Genomic DNA, 14,621 nt, shown 5'->3' with positions numbered 1-14,621 from the left:
AATGAATGCTATATTCTCACTCTAAGTGTATAGAAGTTACCTGTTCAGATCTACTCCTCCTTCATAGGTCAAAGGATGAAATACTAAAAAGAAGCAGAGAGGTATGCCGCTGACTTGAAAATACAATTGTTATGGCAAGACTCTTAAATCCAGAAGCATTCTGCAGTCTCTCACAATAACTTGCTGTATCATTCGTACACAATAAATTTCAGCTCTACCCAATATCAAGACACGTAGCACTTACTGTCTGCAATATAATTTTTTAAAGTTCTAACTCTATGCAACTGCTCAACATTCAAATAGTTTCTCTTTATGATCTCTGATGATGTAAATTTCTAACACTTAAGACCACTTGTGTTATATAAATATTGCTCTAGCTGTCTGAAATAGAATTTTAACCCATATCTCCTCCTGTGAATTATCTGTATCAGGCAATGCCAACTGACCTCTTCGTGGCTTTGAAGGCTTACATTGCCTACTTCTCAGAGGCACAAACTTTGATTATGTGAACTAATGCATTGAAGGGATGTCTAGTAAAGCCAAATGTCCATTAAGGGAGGGAGGGAGGGACTGCTGTACCCAAAAACCAAGAGGCAGCAGGAGCAGCAGTCCAGTGATAAAAAACAACTCCAGAAACCATAAATACAGCAGATTAGTATGTCAAAACCTGAGTAAATCAGGGAGGCCACCTGGAAACTAGGAATATTTAATAGGATCATTGTCCAGCCTTATTGATCCAAAAGGTAGAGAAGCTTCCAAAGACAATGAAAAGATGGAGGAAGCAAGCAGCAGTTTAGAAGCCAAGCAATGCCTAGCTGCAACCCAGTGGAGCCAGGAGACTTTTTTCAGATTTAATGCAAATCCACTAAATCAAAGTACTGTATATTATATAAAAGTTTTATTGCGTAAATCTTAGAACTGAACTTCCATTGCTCCTTCAAGTAGCAGTCAAATATGATGGACCACCTTAATTACAATGGAAACTTAACTATTCAGAAGCAAGCCACATTGAATTAATATACTTTACTGCCATTAATGTATATTGTAATGACCTTTAACTGGAACTTCACCTAAAGAAAAACTTAAATTTAATCAGGATATAATCAAGCAAGACAGTTGTATACAACATAAATCAAAAATACTTGCATACAGCAAATACTATTTAACATAATAAAATTTATTTTGGAGAAAACCTATCTAGGACTGTGCCATTAAAATATGCTTGTATCTGTTTTCTTTAGCTTTATAATTTAGAACAGATACGGAAGAGAAATTGGTGCATTATGACATTATGTTTTCAATAACGGGTGGGGTGTGTCAAAGAAGTCCTAGTATAACAGAAAGCCATACAGTTGAAATGTATAAATAACCCTTAAGAACTGTACATATCTATATTAACATTACCATTCTGAGCTGCAACGGCTTCATTACCCTTCTGTTTATAGCCAAACACAAGATCAATCCATTCATGAAGATGTTCTGACACATACTGGCTTTCTAAAGCATCTTGACTCTTCTGAAGAAAATCACTGGCATCTGAAATAAATAATATCTAAATTTATTGCATGCTGTGGATAGCACACCTCTATTCATATTTTCCTGTCTCCCTTAAAAAACTATTGTAATTAAAAAAGCACAAGCTTTTATTAATCAGCAATTCAGAATTTTGTCATAATTATCTTCAAAGCACAGAGTAGGAGGAAAATGGATATTATTCCACAGGTTTATGGAAAGTATGAGAGCAAATCTCTGAGGCAGAATACAGATAATAGTAAATGTAAAGGTAAAGGTTCCCTTGCACGCATGTGCTAGTCGTTCCCTACTCTAGGGGGTGGTGCTCATCTCCGTTTAAAGCCAAAGAGCCAGCGCTGTCCAAAGACGTTTCCGTGGTCATGTGGCCAGCATGACTAAATGCCAAAGGCACACAGAACGCTGTTACCTTCCCACCAAAGGTGGTCCCTATTTTTCTACTTGCATTTTTATGTGCTTTCGAACTGCTAGGTTGGCAGAAGCTGGGACAAGTAACAGGAGTTCTAAGCTCTTAGCGGCACTAAAGATTCTAACCGCTGAACTGTCGATCTTTCAATCGACCAGCTCAGCATCTTAGCCACTGAGCCACCGTGTCCCAATACAGATAATAGTTACAACTAAAATTCTATTTACCTGATGCCCAAGGAGGAAGTTCTACATTGTCAACCATCTTTCCTCCTTGTGTCTTCCCCAAGTCCAGTTTCAGATTATTTAATAAGAAACCAGAATCATTTTCATAGAACTCAGGGATTAACTGGATAAAAGAAAAGTAGGGAACTGTTAGCAATGAAACAAAATTGTATTGATAGTCATAACAGCATTACAGCAAAAAAATTACTAGTGTTTATCCATGCTTCTAAAGCCAGCATATGGCACTGTCACACAACATACCGCAGTCTTTCAAAAAGAAAATCCAAACCTGACTAACTCCTAACAGAAGATAGAGTCCCATTCTCCAGTTGAATGCACAAAAGGAATTGGTAGAATGAACTGTTGGCCAGGTATTTTTTAAATGTGGGCATTTGTCACCAACATGTCAGAACATCAAAGATTCAGCATTAACATTAATTATGAAGTTACCAAATTCAGACTATTCCAAGTAAACTACAGTTAGTATCAGGAAATGTCCGTGGCCAAGTATTGTGAGGCTTTACTTTCTTATTTTAAAATATCAGCAAAAACTGGATATCCTTTCTTATTTGCCAGCAACAGATTTGCCAGGTGAATGTTAACTTGGCCATCTTTTAAAGATAAATGATCTTGAAGTGCATACATTTAGCACACTTGATTCCACAGTACAAAGATTTATATTGGCCACCATCCATATTTTTGTGCAACAGTATATCTTAATCTACACTAAGACTGCATTTTCTTGAATGTGTTTACAGTTGTGGATCTCTATTGCACATATTAATTCAAAGGTTCCATGCATTCATTAAAAAAATAAACACTAAGCAGAACACAACACAAGCTTTTAGTATAGGAAAGAGGAATGAAAAGATTCTCATTTCTCCCTGTAATGGCTTTTATGCCCTCTAGCTCAGCTTTACAGAACATGCAAGAGGATAAAAGATCATGAAGATTGCTTTCCCAATCCCATGAGTATTACTGAAACTCCACTAAGCACTATTCTGCTGGATAAAAGCCAGCAACTGAAATGATCAGTTATGTATAAAATGACAATGATGGTGAAGACATATCCTTCAAGGTTTTCTCTTCAAGATGTGATGCCATTACTGATATAACATAACATAACATAACATCAGAGTTGGAAGGGACCTTGGAGGCCTTCTAGTCCAACCCCCTGCCCAGGCAGGAAACCCTACACCATCTCAGTCAGATGGTTATCCAACATTTTCTTAAAAATTTCCAGTGTTGGAGCATTCACAACTTCTGAAGGCAAGTCGTTCCACTTATTAATTGTTCTAACTGTCAGGAAATTTCTCCTTAGTTCTAAGTTGCTTCTTTCTTTGATCAGTTTCCACCCATATCATAAAGCCTATACTTGCTTTTTGGGCAGAAAAAAAACAGCATAGGTAAAAGTTGTTACAAAAGAACGTCTAAGTTTTATGAGGCTTGGTTTGTTTATTTCAACTGTGTTTATACCATTTCAATCATAATAGCACTTAATGTAATCTATAGTTTACCTATAGCAGAGAATATTTAATTACCAACTTTCACTGTAAAACTTACTTTTGTGCTTCAAATGTTGATTCAAACTCCTGTTTTTATTTAAACTTCTAGCAGATGTTTAGATAATATTCTGGAGAATCAGGCTCATGATTAGTTATTGTGATATGGTAACATTAACATCTATTAGGCAAAATTCTCAGTGAATATATATTTCAACTTGCCACACTGAATCTATTTCAATCATGTCTGGCTGCAAGTTTTTAGAAGAAGTCCAATATCATTTATTATCTTAGTCTTATAACCAGGGATGCTAACAATTTGGGATTTTCTATTTGATAGGCCCAAAACTTGGGGTAACTTACTAGACCTGTTAGATGGACATTCATTTTTAGATGACATACCTGCAGTATCACAATTGGCAACATAAAGAAAGCCAATTGCTACAGATTGAAGCACAAGAAGATTATTTACCTCTTTGAAGTCTGTTGCTCCATCTAAACAGTTCTTCCAGGTTTCTGCAATACTAATTAAGAATAGTACGGAAAATCAGTTGTTGTTTAAAGCAACACTGTAAGTGTGACAAACACAAAAGTTACCTGAACTAGTTGTGAATTCAAAACTAACCTGTTGAACATTCTGTCAGGATGATCAAACTTTCCATTTTGTAAGCAAAGCATATGCTCTGGTGCTATAAAAACAAAAAAGGTTAGATACATATATTCAATCAAGTACCATAATGAAATTCTCTAAAATACCTCTGATTATATCTTACCAACTCTGACCAGGTAAAAGAGAACATAACCTGGTGATGAGTAGTGGCTGCCATACATAAATTTTGGTTCTTGCATTTCTTCATAACGTACCTATCAATGCACAAAAGGCCAAAAAAAAAGGGAAGGGGAAAACGTAGAGAATCAATTCAGTGATAACGTTCTTCTATAGTAATTACATGGAGTTTTATATTAAAAAGTGAATCAGAATTTCATTTTTGGTGCACATTGTTCCACAATGACTGAAATGAGTCACTGACACAACCATATATTCAATCTGAGTGGATTGCTACAGGAAACAATTACAAAATGTATTACTTTGTAGGAACACGCTAAACTCCAGGGGCACTTGGATTTATTCTTCCCCGTATCCAGCAAAAAAAAAAAAAAAAAGGCTTATATGCACAGTATAATCTGATCCTAAAATATTTGAAAAAAATACCTATCAAACCACTGGAACCTGCATATGAAAAACTTAGAAAGATATTATAGCCTAGTCTTTTGCACCCTTCTCTTGTATAAACTGAAATGTTTAGATAAAATTGGCGTACTTAATAATAAAATTAGTTAGAAATAGTCACACATTTATTTAATCTTTTATTGACAGTCAAAGAAATCACAGTTCAACCTAAATATATCATCTATAAGCTTTTGAGCTATGCTGCTCTTTACACCTAGGTAACAGCCAATTATGTTCTACTACAGACTTGAGAAAAACATTCTAAATGTTGCTGAACCACAAAAAAACAGCAGGTTTGCTTAATAATACATGTGCAATGATGGAGGTAATGGGAGTTTTAGCTTAGGAACACCTGAAGGGCTACTGGATCTTCAATCCTTTTACAGTTTTCTCATTTTCTATCAATGCATCTGCTTGTATTCACATTTGGATACCTTTACCAAATAAAAAATCTCCCATCCCATTTGAAATTAGATTTTCTCAAATAACATATATACAGGTAAAGCTACATTCTTTAACAATTACTTTTAAAACCAGTTGTTCTAGCAATTTTGCATCTATCTTTTGTAACAAATTGAAACATTGCACTAGAAAAAAACAATACTTAAAATATAGTGAACCAAAAAGTTATTTTAACATATCAATTTACACACACACACACAAATGTACAAACAAAATGTTTTTCTACATACCAGTAATCTTTCCAATCTTTCTTTATTTAGTGCACCTACAGGTTTACTAAGATCACGAAAAGTTTCAGGATTTGTTAGATCTATAAAAAAAGAACATTTGTAAACATATACTATATTTCTAACAAATGGGATGACAATTTTATTTTTTAGTGCATATGAACAAAATTTAAGATATCGAATTAGGATTAATTAGGAACTATACATTCTTCATCAATCCTTAAAACATAATTGTAATCCTTGGGAAGAATTTGGACTAATGTGTTTGCATATTATCTACTAGAAAGAAATCCAATAATTTCAGTGTAGGGAAAAAAAACTTCACTGAACATTTTTATTTTTTCAGATATACCTGTGCTGTAGTTACTTTGGTAGAAAAGTATTTTTTTCCATCCTCAAATATATCATTTTATGAAAAAATTAGCCCAATTTTCATTTCACAATCAAATCAGCAAGCATATACAGTACTTAATGAATGTACCTCATTTCCAGTTTTATAATTACTGGTAGCTTCTTAAACACGATAAGCAAATATTTCATGAACAGTTTTTTCCCCTTTATTTTATATTTTAATATTTTAACATTTTTTCACAACTTATTACCAGTATGAAAAATATAATGAAACACTCAATTGGACAAATATTTTGCAAACAAAAACTAATATAATGGGATTTTATAACCAATATACATATATAGATTATTTAGATTCTTTTTAAACTTATTTTGAAATAACCAATGTAAAAATAAAATGCATGTTTTCTGGAAGTTTCAGTCATACTGAACCATACTGAAAAGGTACAATCAATCACTTTTTTAAAAAATATGCTAACAGCTCTTATTTTGTTCTTCTCTTAGATAAGCAGAAAACATATATGCAAACCACCCTTCCCAAATCTATTTAAGACCCTTACTTTCTATGAATAACACATTCTGTCGTGAGCTAAAAACATATTTATTTATTCAAGCGGGACTGGCATAATAATTTGATTTTAAATTGGGGTTTTATTAATATTTTAAACTTTTAAATTTAATTTTAACTATTAGCCGTTTTGTATTTTGCTACATTTTAATTCGTTTTAACTGTATATATTTTGTATTTTATTTCTGGCTGTACACCGCCCTGAGTCCTTCGGGAGAAGGGCGGTATAAAAATTTAATAAAATAAATAAAAAATAAATAAATAAATCTATTCACAATGATGCATTTTGGCTATTTTAGTTTTGCATGCTATTTTGGTAAAAATATACATTTTTATGCTTTCTTCAAGTTGAAAAATTCATAGAAATTAGATTTTTGGATTTTAGATAGCAAACAACTTTATTTAAAACCATACTGAAAAGGTACAATCAATCACTTTTTTAAAAAATATGCTAACAGCTCTTATTTTGTTCTTCTCTTAGATAAGCAGAAAACATATATGCAAACCACCCTTCCCAAATCTATTTAAGACCCTTACTTTCTATGAATAACACGTCAAAGTTAGTGCTTATGATGCAGGCTGTTAAATTCTATGCAACCTTAATTGAAATGAATGGTTTTTTGCACAGTACTTACTGAATCTCTTATCTTCATGCCCCAGGTTGTTATTAATGTTTCTTGAGGATTCATTTGAAAGTCTAAATGTAGCAAAGTAAGCAGCAGGCTGTGCAACTTTTTAAAATTAAGTTTATATACCAATACCGAAAATGATGTTGCTACTAAACACTATTCCATTTTGGAACAGAAGTTTGAGAAAATGAACTGACAGCACAAGCGATCAACTGCCCAGGGTACCAGGTCTGGATTCTCCTACTGCATTTACTTTGCTTGTCTCCAAAGAAGTATTACCTAGTTCTGAACTAGAATAATCTGCTATGATCCATGGAAAGACAGGGTACTGGGAAAGATCATTGCAGCTCCGATCAGCCAGATTATTGAGATGAAGAAGGTATTGGTAGTTTGAGATATGCCCTCGTTGCCATTGTAACATGTAGCTCTCCGCGGTGTGCTCCGTAATATGATTTTCTAGAAAGATACAGAAAATGTGACAGAATGCAAATAAGAAATTAATGTAATTTGCAATTAAGGCTCTCCAAGGAACTTTTATTAGGCTGAATTTCTATCCCACAAGGCTTATAGAAGCAATCTTTCATCATTGATCAGATAAGGCAGGTATGACATCAAGTATTCTGAGAGGGTACGCAACTTAGGCGTCCTCCTGGATGCATAGCTGTCTCTTGAAGATCATTTGACGGCCGTTGCCAGGGGGGCTTTTTATCAGGTTTGCCTGATCTGCCAGTTGCGTCCCTTTCTGGACCGGGTTTCTTTGCGCACAGTCACCCATGCCCTCGTTACATCTCGCCTGGACTACTGCAATGCTCTCTACATGGGGCTCCCCTTGAAGAGCACCCGGAAGCTCCAACTGGTCCAGAATACGGCTGTGTGGGTGAAAGAGGGAGCACCACGTGGCTCCCATATAACACCTCTCCTGCACGGGCTGCACTGGCTTCCGGTGGTCTTTCGGGTGCAATTCAAGGTGTTGGTTACCACCTTTAAAGAGCTCCATGGCTTAGGACCGGGCTATTTACGGGACTGCCTACTGCCACAAACAGCCTCCCACCGACCTGTGCGCTCCCACAGGGAGGGCCTGGGGTGCCGTCGGTGAAACAATGTCAACTGGCGACCCCCAGGGGTAGGGCCTTCTCTGTGGGGTTTTAGTTTTTTGTATTATTTAGTTTTTTAATATTTTTGGCCACTATTTATATAAATTTTTAGTCTGTTTTTAATGTGTATTTATTGTATCTTTTAAATTGGCTGTTAACCGCCCTGAGTCCTTGAGGAGAAGGGCGGTATACAAATGCAATAAATAAATAAATAAATAAATAAATAAATAAATAAATAAATAAATAAATAAGTATTTAGATATATGAGAAATGGGTAAAGCTATTCCCCACAGAATAATTTTCTTGACATCCCTATTCTATATATGTCTATGTTATAATATAAAAACGAGCAATTATTAAGAGCAATCTTCCACTAGTTTTTCTAAGTAATTAGAAAAATTACTAAATCTTCTAAACTGTTATCTTATGGAAATTTCATGATAAAAATGCTGACAATGAGAATCTTGGTCATCTTGGGTGATCTTGGGTGATGATGGAGAAAGTGATTTGCCTGCATTAAAATATACAAATTAATGTAATATAATGGGAATAAAATGTTATATATTATACTTTGTTTAATCTTTAAGGAGTTTATCCTTCTTTATCCTGATCCTACACATTTTGATGCACTGTTCTTAATCCAAACTAGACTCGTCTTTTAGTATTCCACTGACCATTCTCATACCTCATTTGATTTTGGATTATATCGTACATAGCTGCCGTCCTATCTTTCAACATCATTTGTGATGGTGCACTAAATATTCTGAGCTCAAGTTTTAGGCTTTTCATATGTCTCAAGATCTATCTTAGAACCAATCCATTGTAAGGTTTCAAATGCTGTGTCAGGAGCCAGCATGGTTGCATTATTAAAATTTTCCCAACAGTATTGACTGAAACCAGATCAAATGTTGGAGGAAAGCCACAGCTAACCATGACAAAGCACTAAAGAGCTGCTATGGGCTCGATTCAGCTTCTTCTGCATAGATGAAGATTTCTCTGAACTTTATGCCTGCCTTCCTGGTGCTGCCTCTTAAAAACAAATTTCCTGAAGGAAAGTTAGATTTCATGCAAATGAACTATAAGTGTGTTTCATGTTCTACTTTGTTTTTTAGGCATATGGTCTGAGATTCAAAGGTAGGCAAATACAAAGACTGTTATGTAGGAGAAAACATTGCTCCAGGCACAGGAGTTGCTGGTACTGCTGAGTTATTCTAATACTACTACATTTATGATTTGGCTTGGTTTGCTGAATTTTGTCATTAGCTTATAAGAGATATGCAATGCTTTGCATTTGGTTCCAAGAAACCGGTGAAAATGTGTCACCTGTTTCTTTTTAAATCACCACATTTTCCCAATGCAGTCCTCAGAGTATGACCATTTATTTAGCAACCATTCAAAGTTACGATGGCACTGAATAAAGTGATTTATGATCACTCTTTGCACTTACTATTGTCATATCATCCTTGAAGTCATTTGATCAAAGTTTGGGAGTTTAGGAATTACCGTGCATTTATTAAGGCTGCAGCTTCCTGTGGTCATGGGATCACCAGTTGAGATTTTCTAACAAGCAAAGATGAGGGGGCGGGATGTATTCATTAACAAACACGTGATTTATTTAACAGCCATGTTGATTCACTGACTGCAGCAAAAAGACTTGTAAAGTCAGGCATAATTCACTTAATAACCGCTTCACTTAGCAATGTACGTTTTGGTCACAATTGTTGTCTTAAATTGAGGACTACATGCATCACATGGCAGCTACATAAGGCAGCTGTGTAACTGCACGCAAAAAACCTGGCTGTTCTAGAGAGTTGCACATTCTGAATCACCTTTTCTATATTACTTTTGAAGTGTTTTACAGGCCTAATGTTTGTATTCTATCTATGTTCTTTTGTTAATGTTGGGCTTCCAAATTTATTTAAATTCAGTTTTTACTAGTTTACAAAGTCTTCAGGAGTATTTTTTCTAAGACAAACAAAATAAAAAAATAGGCATAAAAGTCCAGCAGGGGAAAAAAATACAGTGATAGTTACATAATAAGAGTCGTGGTGGCGCACAGTTTAGAATGCAGTATTGCAGGCTAACTCTGCTGACTGCCAGGAGTTCAATTCCTTCAATCCTGACTGGCTCAAAGTTGACTCGGCCATCCATCCTTCCGAGGTAGGTAAAATGAGGACCCAGATTGTTGAGAAAAATATGCTGACTCTGTAAACTGCTTAGAGAGGGCTATTAAGCCCTGTGAAACAGGATATAATTTAAGTGCTAAGTACTGGGTTTATGCTATGATAAACATAAGTAAACTCTGTTACTTGAAGTTTCAAGTAAATTGGGTAGTTAATACTTAATTCTATCTTCCATCCAATCTAAATATTATTGGCTAAGAGTATTTTTTTTTTTAAAAAATTAATATCGGGGGGAAAGCCATAGGTAATGGAACCTTAATCAAAATATATACCTAATGTTTGTTACTTGCCCCAAGTTGCATATTTTCCTACCTTATATTAAAGGTGCTCTTCTGATTATATAGACAATGATATTATCAAATGATAACATATGGAAGATATAGAATTCTCTTTGCACGATTCTCACCTTTCAATGGCTTTCTTCTGCTAAAAAGGTAAAGGTTCCCCTTGCACATACGTGCTAGTCATTGCCGACTCTAGGGGGCAGTGCTCATCTCCGTTTCAAAGCCTAAAGACGTCTCTGTGGTCATGTGGCTGGCATGACTCAACGCCAAGGCGCACGGAACACTGTTACCTTCCCACCAGAGGTGGTCCCTATTTTTTCTACTTGCATTTTTATGTGCTTTCAAAACTGCTAGGTTGGCAGAAGCTGGGACAAGTAATGGGAGTTCACTAGGGATTCGAACGGCTGAGCTGCCGACCTTTCGATCAACAAGCTCAACGTCCTAGCCCCTGAGCCACCGCGTCCCTTCTGCTAATCATACACAAATTTAAAGATGATACTAAGAATCTGCTGCTAAGTTTCTCCACAAAACAATAAAGAGTTCTTTTTCTATGAAATACTTTCAATTTTCTATAAAAGCTAAATCTATTCAAAAAGCTGAAGTTAGTCAGATTCACTCACTCACAAACACACACACACACACACACACACACACTATTTATTAGAATTGTTGAAACCTAAATATGTTGACACGTAGAAAAAGACATTATCTCGGTCCTCAGTGTTGTAGAATTTCAAATAGATATCTGAACATAAATCATTCTCGGTGCAAAATACTTCCAGGCCCTTGAAAATTAAAAAAAGATAAAAATGACATGTAATGAAGTTAACATAATTACTGAATTAATCAGGATCCATATAGCAGATATTAAGCATAGATATCCAATTCTTATTGTGTTCACAATAGCAAAAGTAATGTCTACATTATTTTATAGCACAAAAAGTCATTGCAATTAATTTATTTTTACCAAGAAAGGACTTTGTACGATTTAAATTATTGCCTTTATCACTACAAAAATACTTCCAAGATCAAAGCAATAATTTAGCTTTCCACAAAGAAATACACTTTAAAAGAAAAAAAAACCCTATGATTATATAATGTATTCAACTGTTCAACTGTTTTCTATAAACTAACTGCTAGGAAATTTAATCAAAAGATAATTTTGTATCAGTTGTGTGAAATAGGCTCCACCAAGTCCAGAAAGATTTCATACTGCGTAATACTTGTTCCCTAAGGAATTGAAATAGCTAAATTTAAACCCATCTGTGATACCAAGGATCAAAAGCAAGTGTTAGCTTACCAAAGGTGACAGGCTATGTCTTCTTTTATAGATGCGTCTGACACTACGGAGTGTCACTTGTACCACAGGTTTCTACAAGGAAAGAAGTCAAAAGCTGACACATTTCTTCCAGTTTTAGTCACATGTTCCAGATAGAAGATCCCTTTTCTCCTCTAGCACTTTATCAACAGTGAGTCTCAATGTTACATCCAAAAAAGACAATTTTGGAAGATTGTTGGAATTTTTTTTAAAGGATGCGTCAATTATCTTAATTTAGAGAGGCAATTTCTGAGATTGTTCAGTAATCTGTATGTGTTCTGAAAATAACCAGCTATTTGTTATCTGTGGAAGCTAATTAAAAATTAAGCCAACTTCTTCTTGATGTTAAGGACAGAAACTTTAATATAATTAAACATACACAAGTGAGCAGAAGGTATCATGGCGTCCCACAAGGAAATACATGAATCTACTTTCCAGTTTGTTAGCATCACATCAAGAACACTCTGACTTTCTTAATTAATTGGAACCTTGAAAACAGATAGAAGTGTTTAGCTTAACTACAGCAGAAAAACCAGATGGATCCACATATGCAAGCCACTGATGATTCTGTGTTGCCCAGAATCATCAGTGTGTAACAGAATAGCCATTAAGGCCATTTTCCATTTATTAATTCATACCATCTTTGTGGCATCATTTGAGCCATAATGAAGTCATAGAAATCTGTCCTCTTTTTTGCTACTTTGACACAATAATAGTTGGATGAGTCCAGTGCTATAAGTCATCAATTAGGAAATGACCCAAGACTAGGTTTCCACCTCTAATAGGGTAGTGTACTAATTGGGCAGTACTTGTGTGTGTGTTGCTTTAATATTGTTATTCTTAATTATAACATGGATATTTTAAAAAAACAGGCTTAAGCTGAAATTAGATTTCCTCAGCCTGGAGAAATATAGCACCTATTAGAAAATGTCAGGATTGTTTGATTTGTATTAAAAGCAGAACTCATTGGACGCTGAATTGTATGATTTGATTCGAAATAAAGAATACATTGTATACATTTGGAGAACATTTTGTTAGCACACTTATCAAGGTTTTAATAGCAGCAGATTAGAAAATGCAAATTACTCACAGGATAGCCATTGAGAGGCTGGAAATAAAGGTTTGCATCAGTGATGCATACATGTCCTGGATTAGTTACTAATGGAGTGACCATTTCCGCTTTACATTCCATATGCAGTGTTTCAGAAACATTCTGAAATCTATTCGAATAACAAAGAGAATGCTCAGTGTAAATTTCTATTTACTCTTTACCAGAACATCAGTTTTCTATCATACCTTTACACATATTTTTAGAATATAATATTTACTACTTTATATATTTTAAATAGTGTGAAATCTATTTTACAGTACTGATTATATTGTAAAAGTGTGAAATTTTTGCTGCTTAGCATATCAGAAGGTATAGCCACCTAAAAACTGAACACATTTGCAAAAACATTTCAAGAGAGCTAAGACCAAATAACAAAGTCTTTGCCAAGGAGAACATGGTGAAAGCAGGATTTGTTCCCCTTTCTATCTGAATGCAGAAGAATAAAATGTGAACCAACAATGGGGGTCTCCAAGCATATTTTAGACTTCTTTGGTTATCTTTATTTTGTCACAGAAATAAGCAATTCAAAAATTCAGAATTCAGCAGAGTAAGATAAACATACATAAATAGATAAAACATTACAAATCTGTATTAGGCAACACATAAGATTCCCATTGCTGATCTACTCTTTGCTTTTCATATTTTCCTAAGAATGTTAATTTTTTTTAGAAACGAAAAGTGAAAAGATGAGATGTTTCCTGAACCAACATAAAGAAACATACCTGTTCTTATCAAATGATGTTCTGGCCAAACGTGACTGTAGAATAGCAGTTATCTGATTTAAAATAATAACAATAATCAGCTTTAATTTCTTAATGCAAATAGGATTGTCACATTAATCCCTCCATTAATACTGCATCTTTAGTACATATTTACCATAGCAGCCTGGTCCCCTAGCTTGTCCAAGTGCGATGCTCTGTATAACTGTTAAAAAACAGAAGCAATCAAATGAAATTTAGAAGTTTTCCCAGATATAAAGGATGTGAAGGCCACAGATACAGGCGAGACTTCTGTCAGAATTACCAATTTTGCATTATATCCATTTTTATCTGCAGATTTGGATCGCAACAGACATATATAATCATAAAATATAGATCAGGAGTCACAATTCATGGCTTTAGAGCCACATGAATCCCCCAGGATTCCTTTTATATCATTAAGAGCCCCCTATAACACTGAAAACTATTAGCCTACTTAATCACCATTTTGAAATGATAAAAACTTCAGAACTTTAGCAGAAGCTCCCAAAAGTAGAATACCACAGTAAACAAAGAGTGTCGTACACTCACTGAAAGGTCAATTCTTGATATAGATTCTTAACAAAATTAACTTTACCAAGATTTTTATACATCCATCTGTACGTGTGCATTCATAATAATTTTGTCCCAATCAGTACTACTCTCAGCAGCAATGCTTCCCTTGATTCAAGTTTGACTCTGGTGCCCACATACATGTAGATTCCTTGGCAGAGATATGAAACGATTTTGACATTGCCTTCTTC

General features: G+C 34.8%; 1 protein-coding gene across 2 annotated transcripts in view; it reads right to left on the bottom strand.

The window, feature by feature from the left end:
* NSMAF (neutral sphingomyelinase activation associated factor) overlaps positions 1 to 14,621 on the bottom strand; it is a 40,850-nt gene that overhangs the window by 17,848 nt on the left and 8,381 nt on the right. The window contains exons 8-20 of one of the 2 annotated variants that reach the window (XM_058177265.1): positions 13,997 to 14,044; positions 13,843 to 13,895; positions 13,100 to 13,229; positions 11,992 to 12,063; positions 11,368 to 11,476; positions 7,410 to 7,586; positions 5,586 to 5,665; positions 4,436 to 4,526; positions 4,288 to 4,351; positions 4,135 to 4,186; positions 2,164 to 2,284; positions 1,405 to 1,536; positions 41 to 83 (exon numbers count right to left, since the gene is read on the bottom strand). In XM_058177265.1, the coding sequence (XP_058033248.1) occupies positions 41 to 83; positions 1,405 to 1,536; positions 2,164 to 2,284; positions 4,135 to 4,186; positions 4,288 to 4,351; positions 4,436 to 4,526; positions 5,586 to 5,665; positions 7,410 to 7,586; positions 11,368 to 11,476; positions 11,992 to 12,063; positions 13,100 to 13,229; positions 13,843 to 13,895; positions 13,997 to 14,044 (1,172 nt within the window). Of the gene's footprint in view, positions 1 to 40; positions 84 to 1,404; positions 1,537 to 2,163; positions 2,285 to 4,134; positions 4,187 to 4,287; positions 4,352 to 4,435; positions 4,527 to 5,585; positions 5,666 to 7,136; positions 7,388 to 7,409; positions 7,587 to 11,367; positions 11,477 to 11,991; positions 12,064 to 13,099; positions 13,230 to 13,842; positions 13,896 to 13,996; positions 14,045 to 14,621 lie in introns of those variants that run through there. The other variant, XM_058177266.1, reaches the window with a different exon arrangement.

The sequence above is a fragment of the Ahaetulla prasina genome, chromosome 3, assembly GCF_028640845.1.
Source record: "Ahaetulla prasina isolate Xishuangbanna chromosome 3, ASM2864084v1, whole genome shotgun sequence".
NCBI lineage: Eukaryota > Metazoa > Chordata > Lepidosauria > Squamata > Colubridae > Ahaetulla > Ahaetulla prasina.
This window is presented reverse-complemented; position numbering and strand designations above follow the sequence as displayed.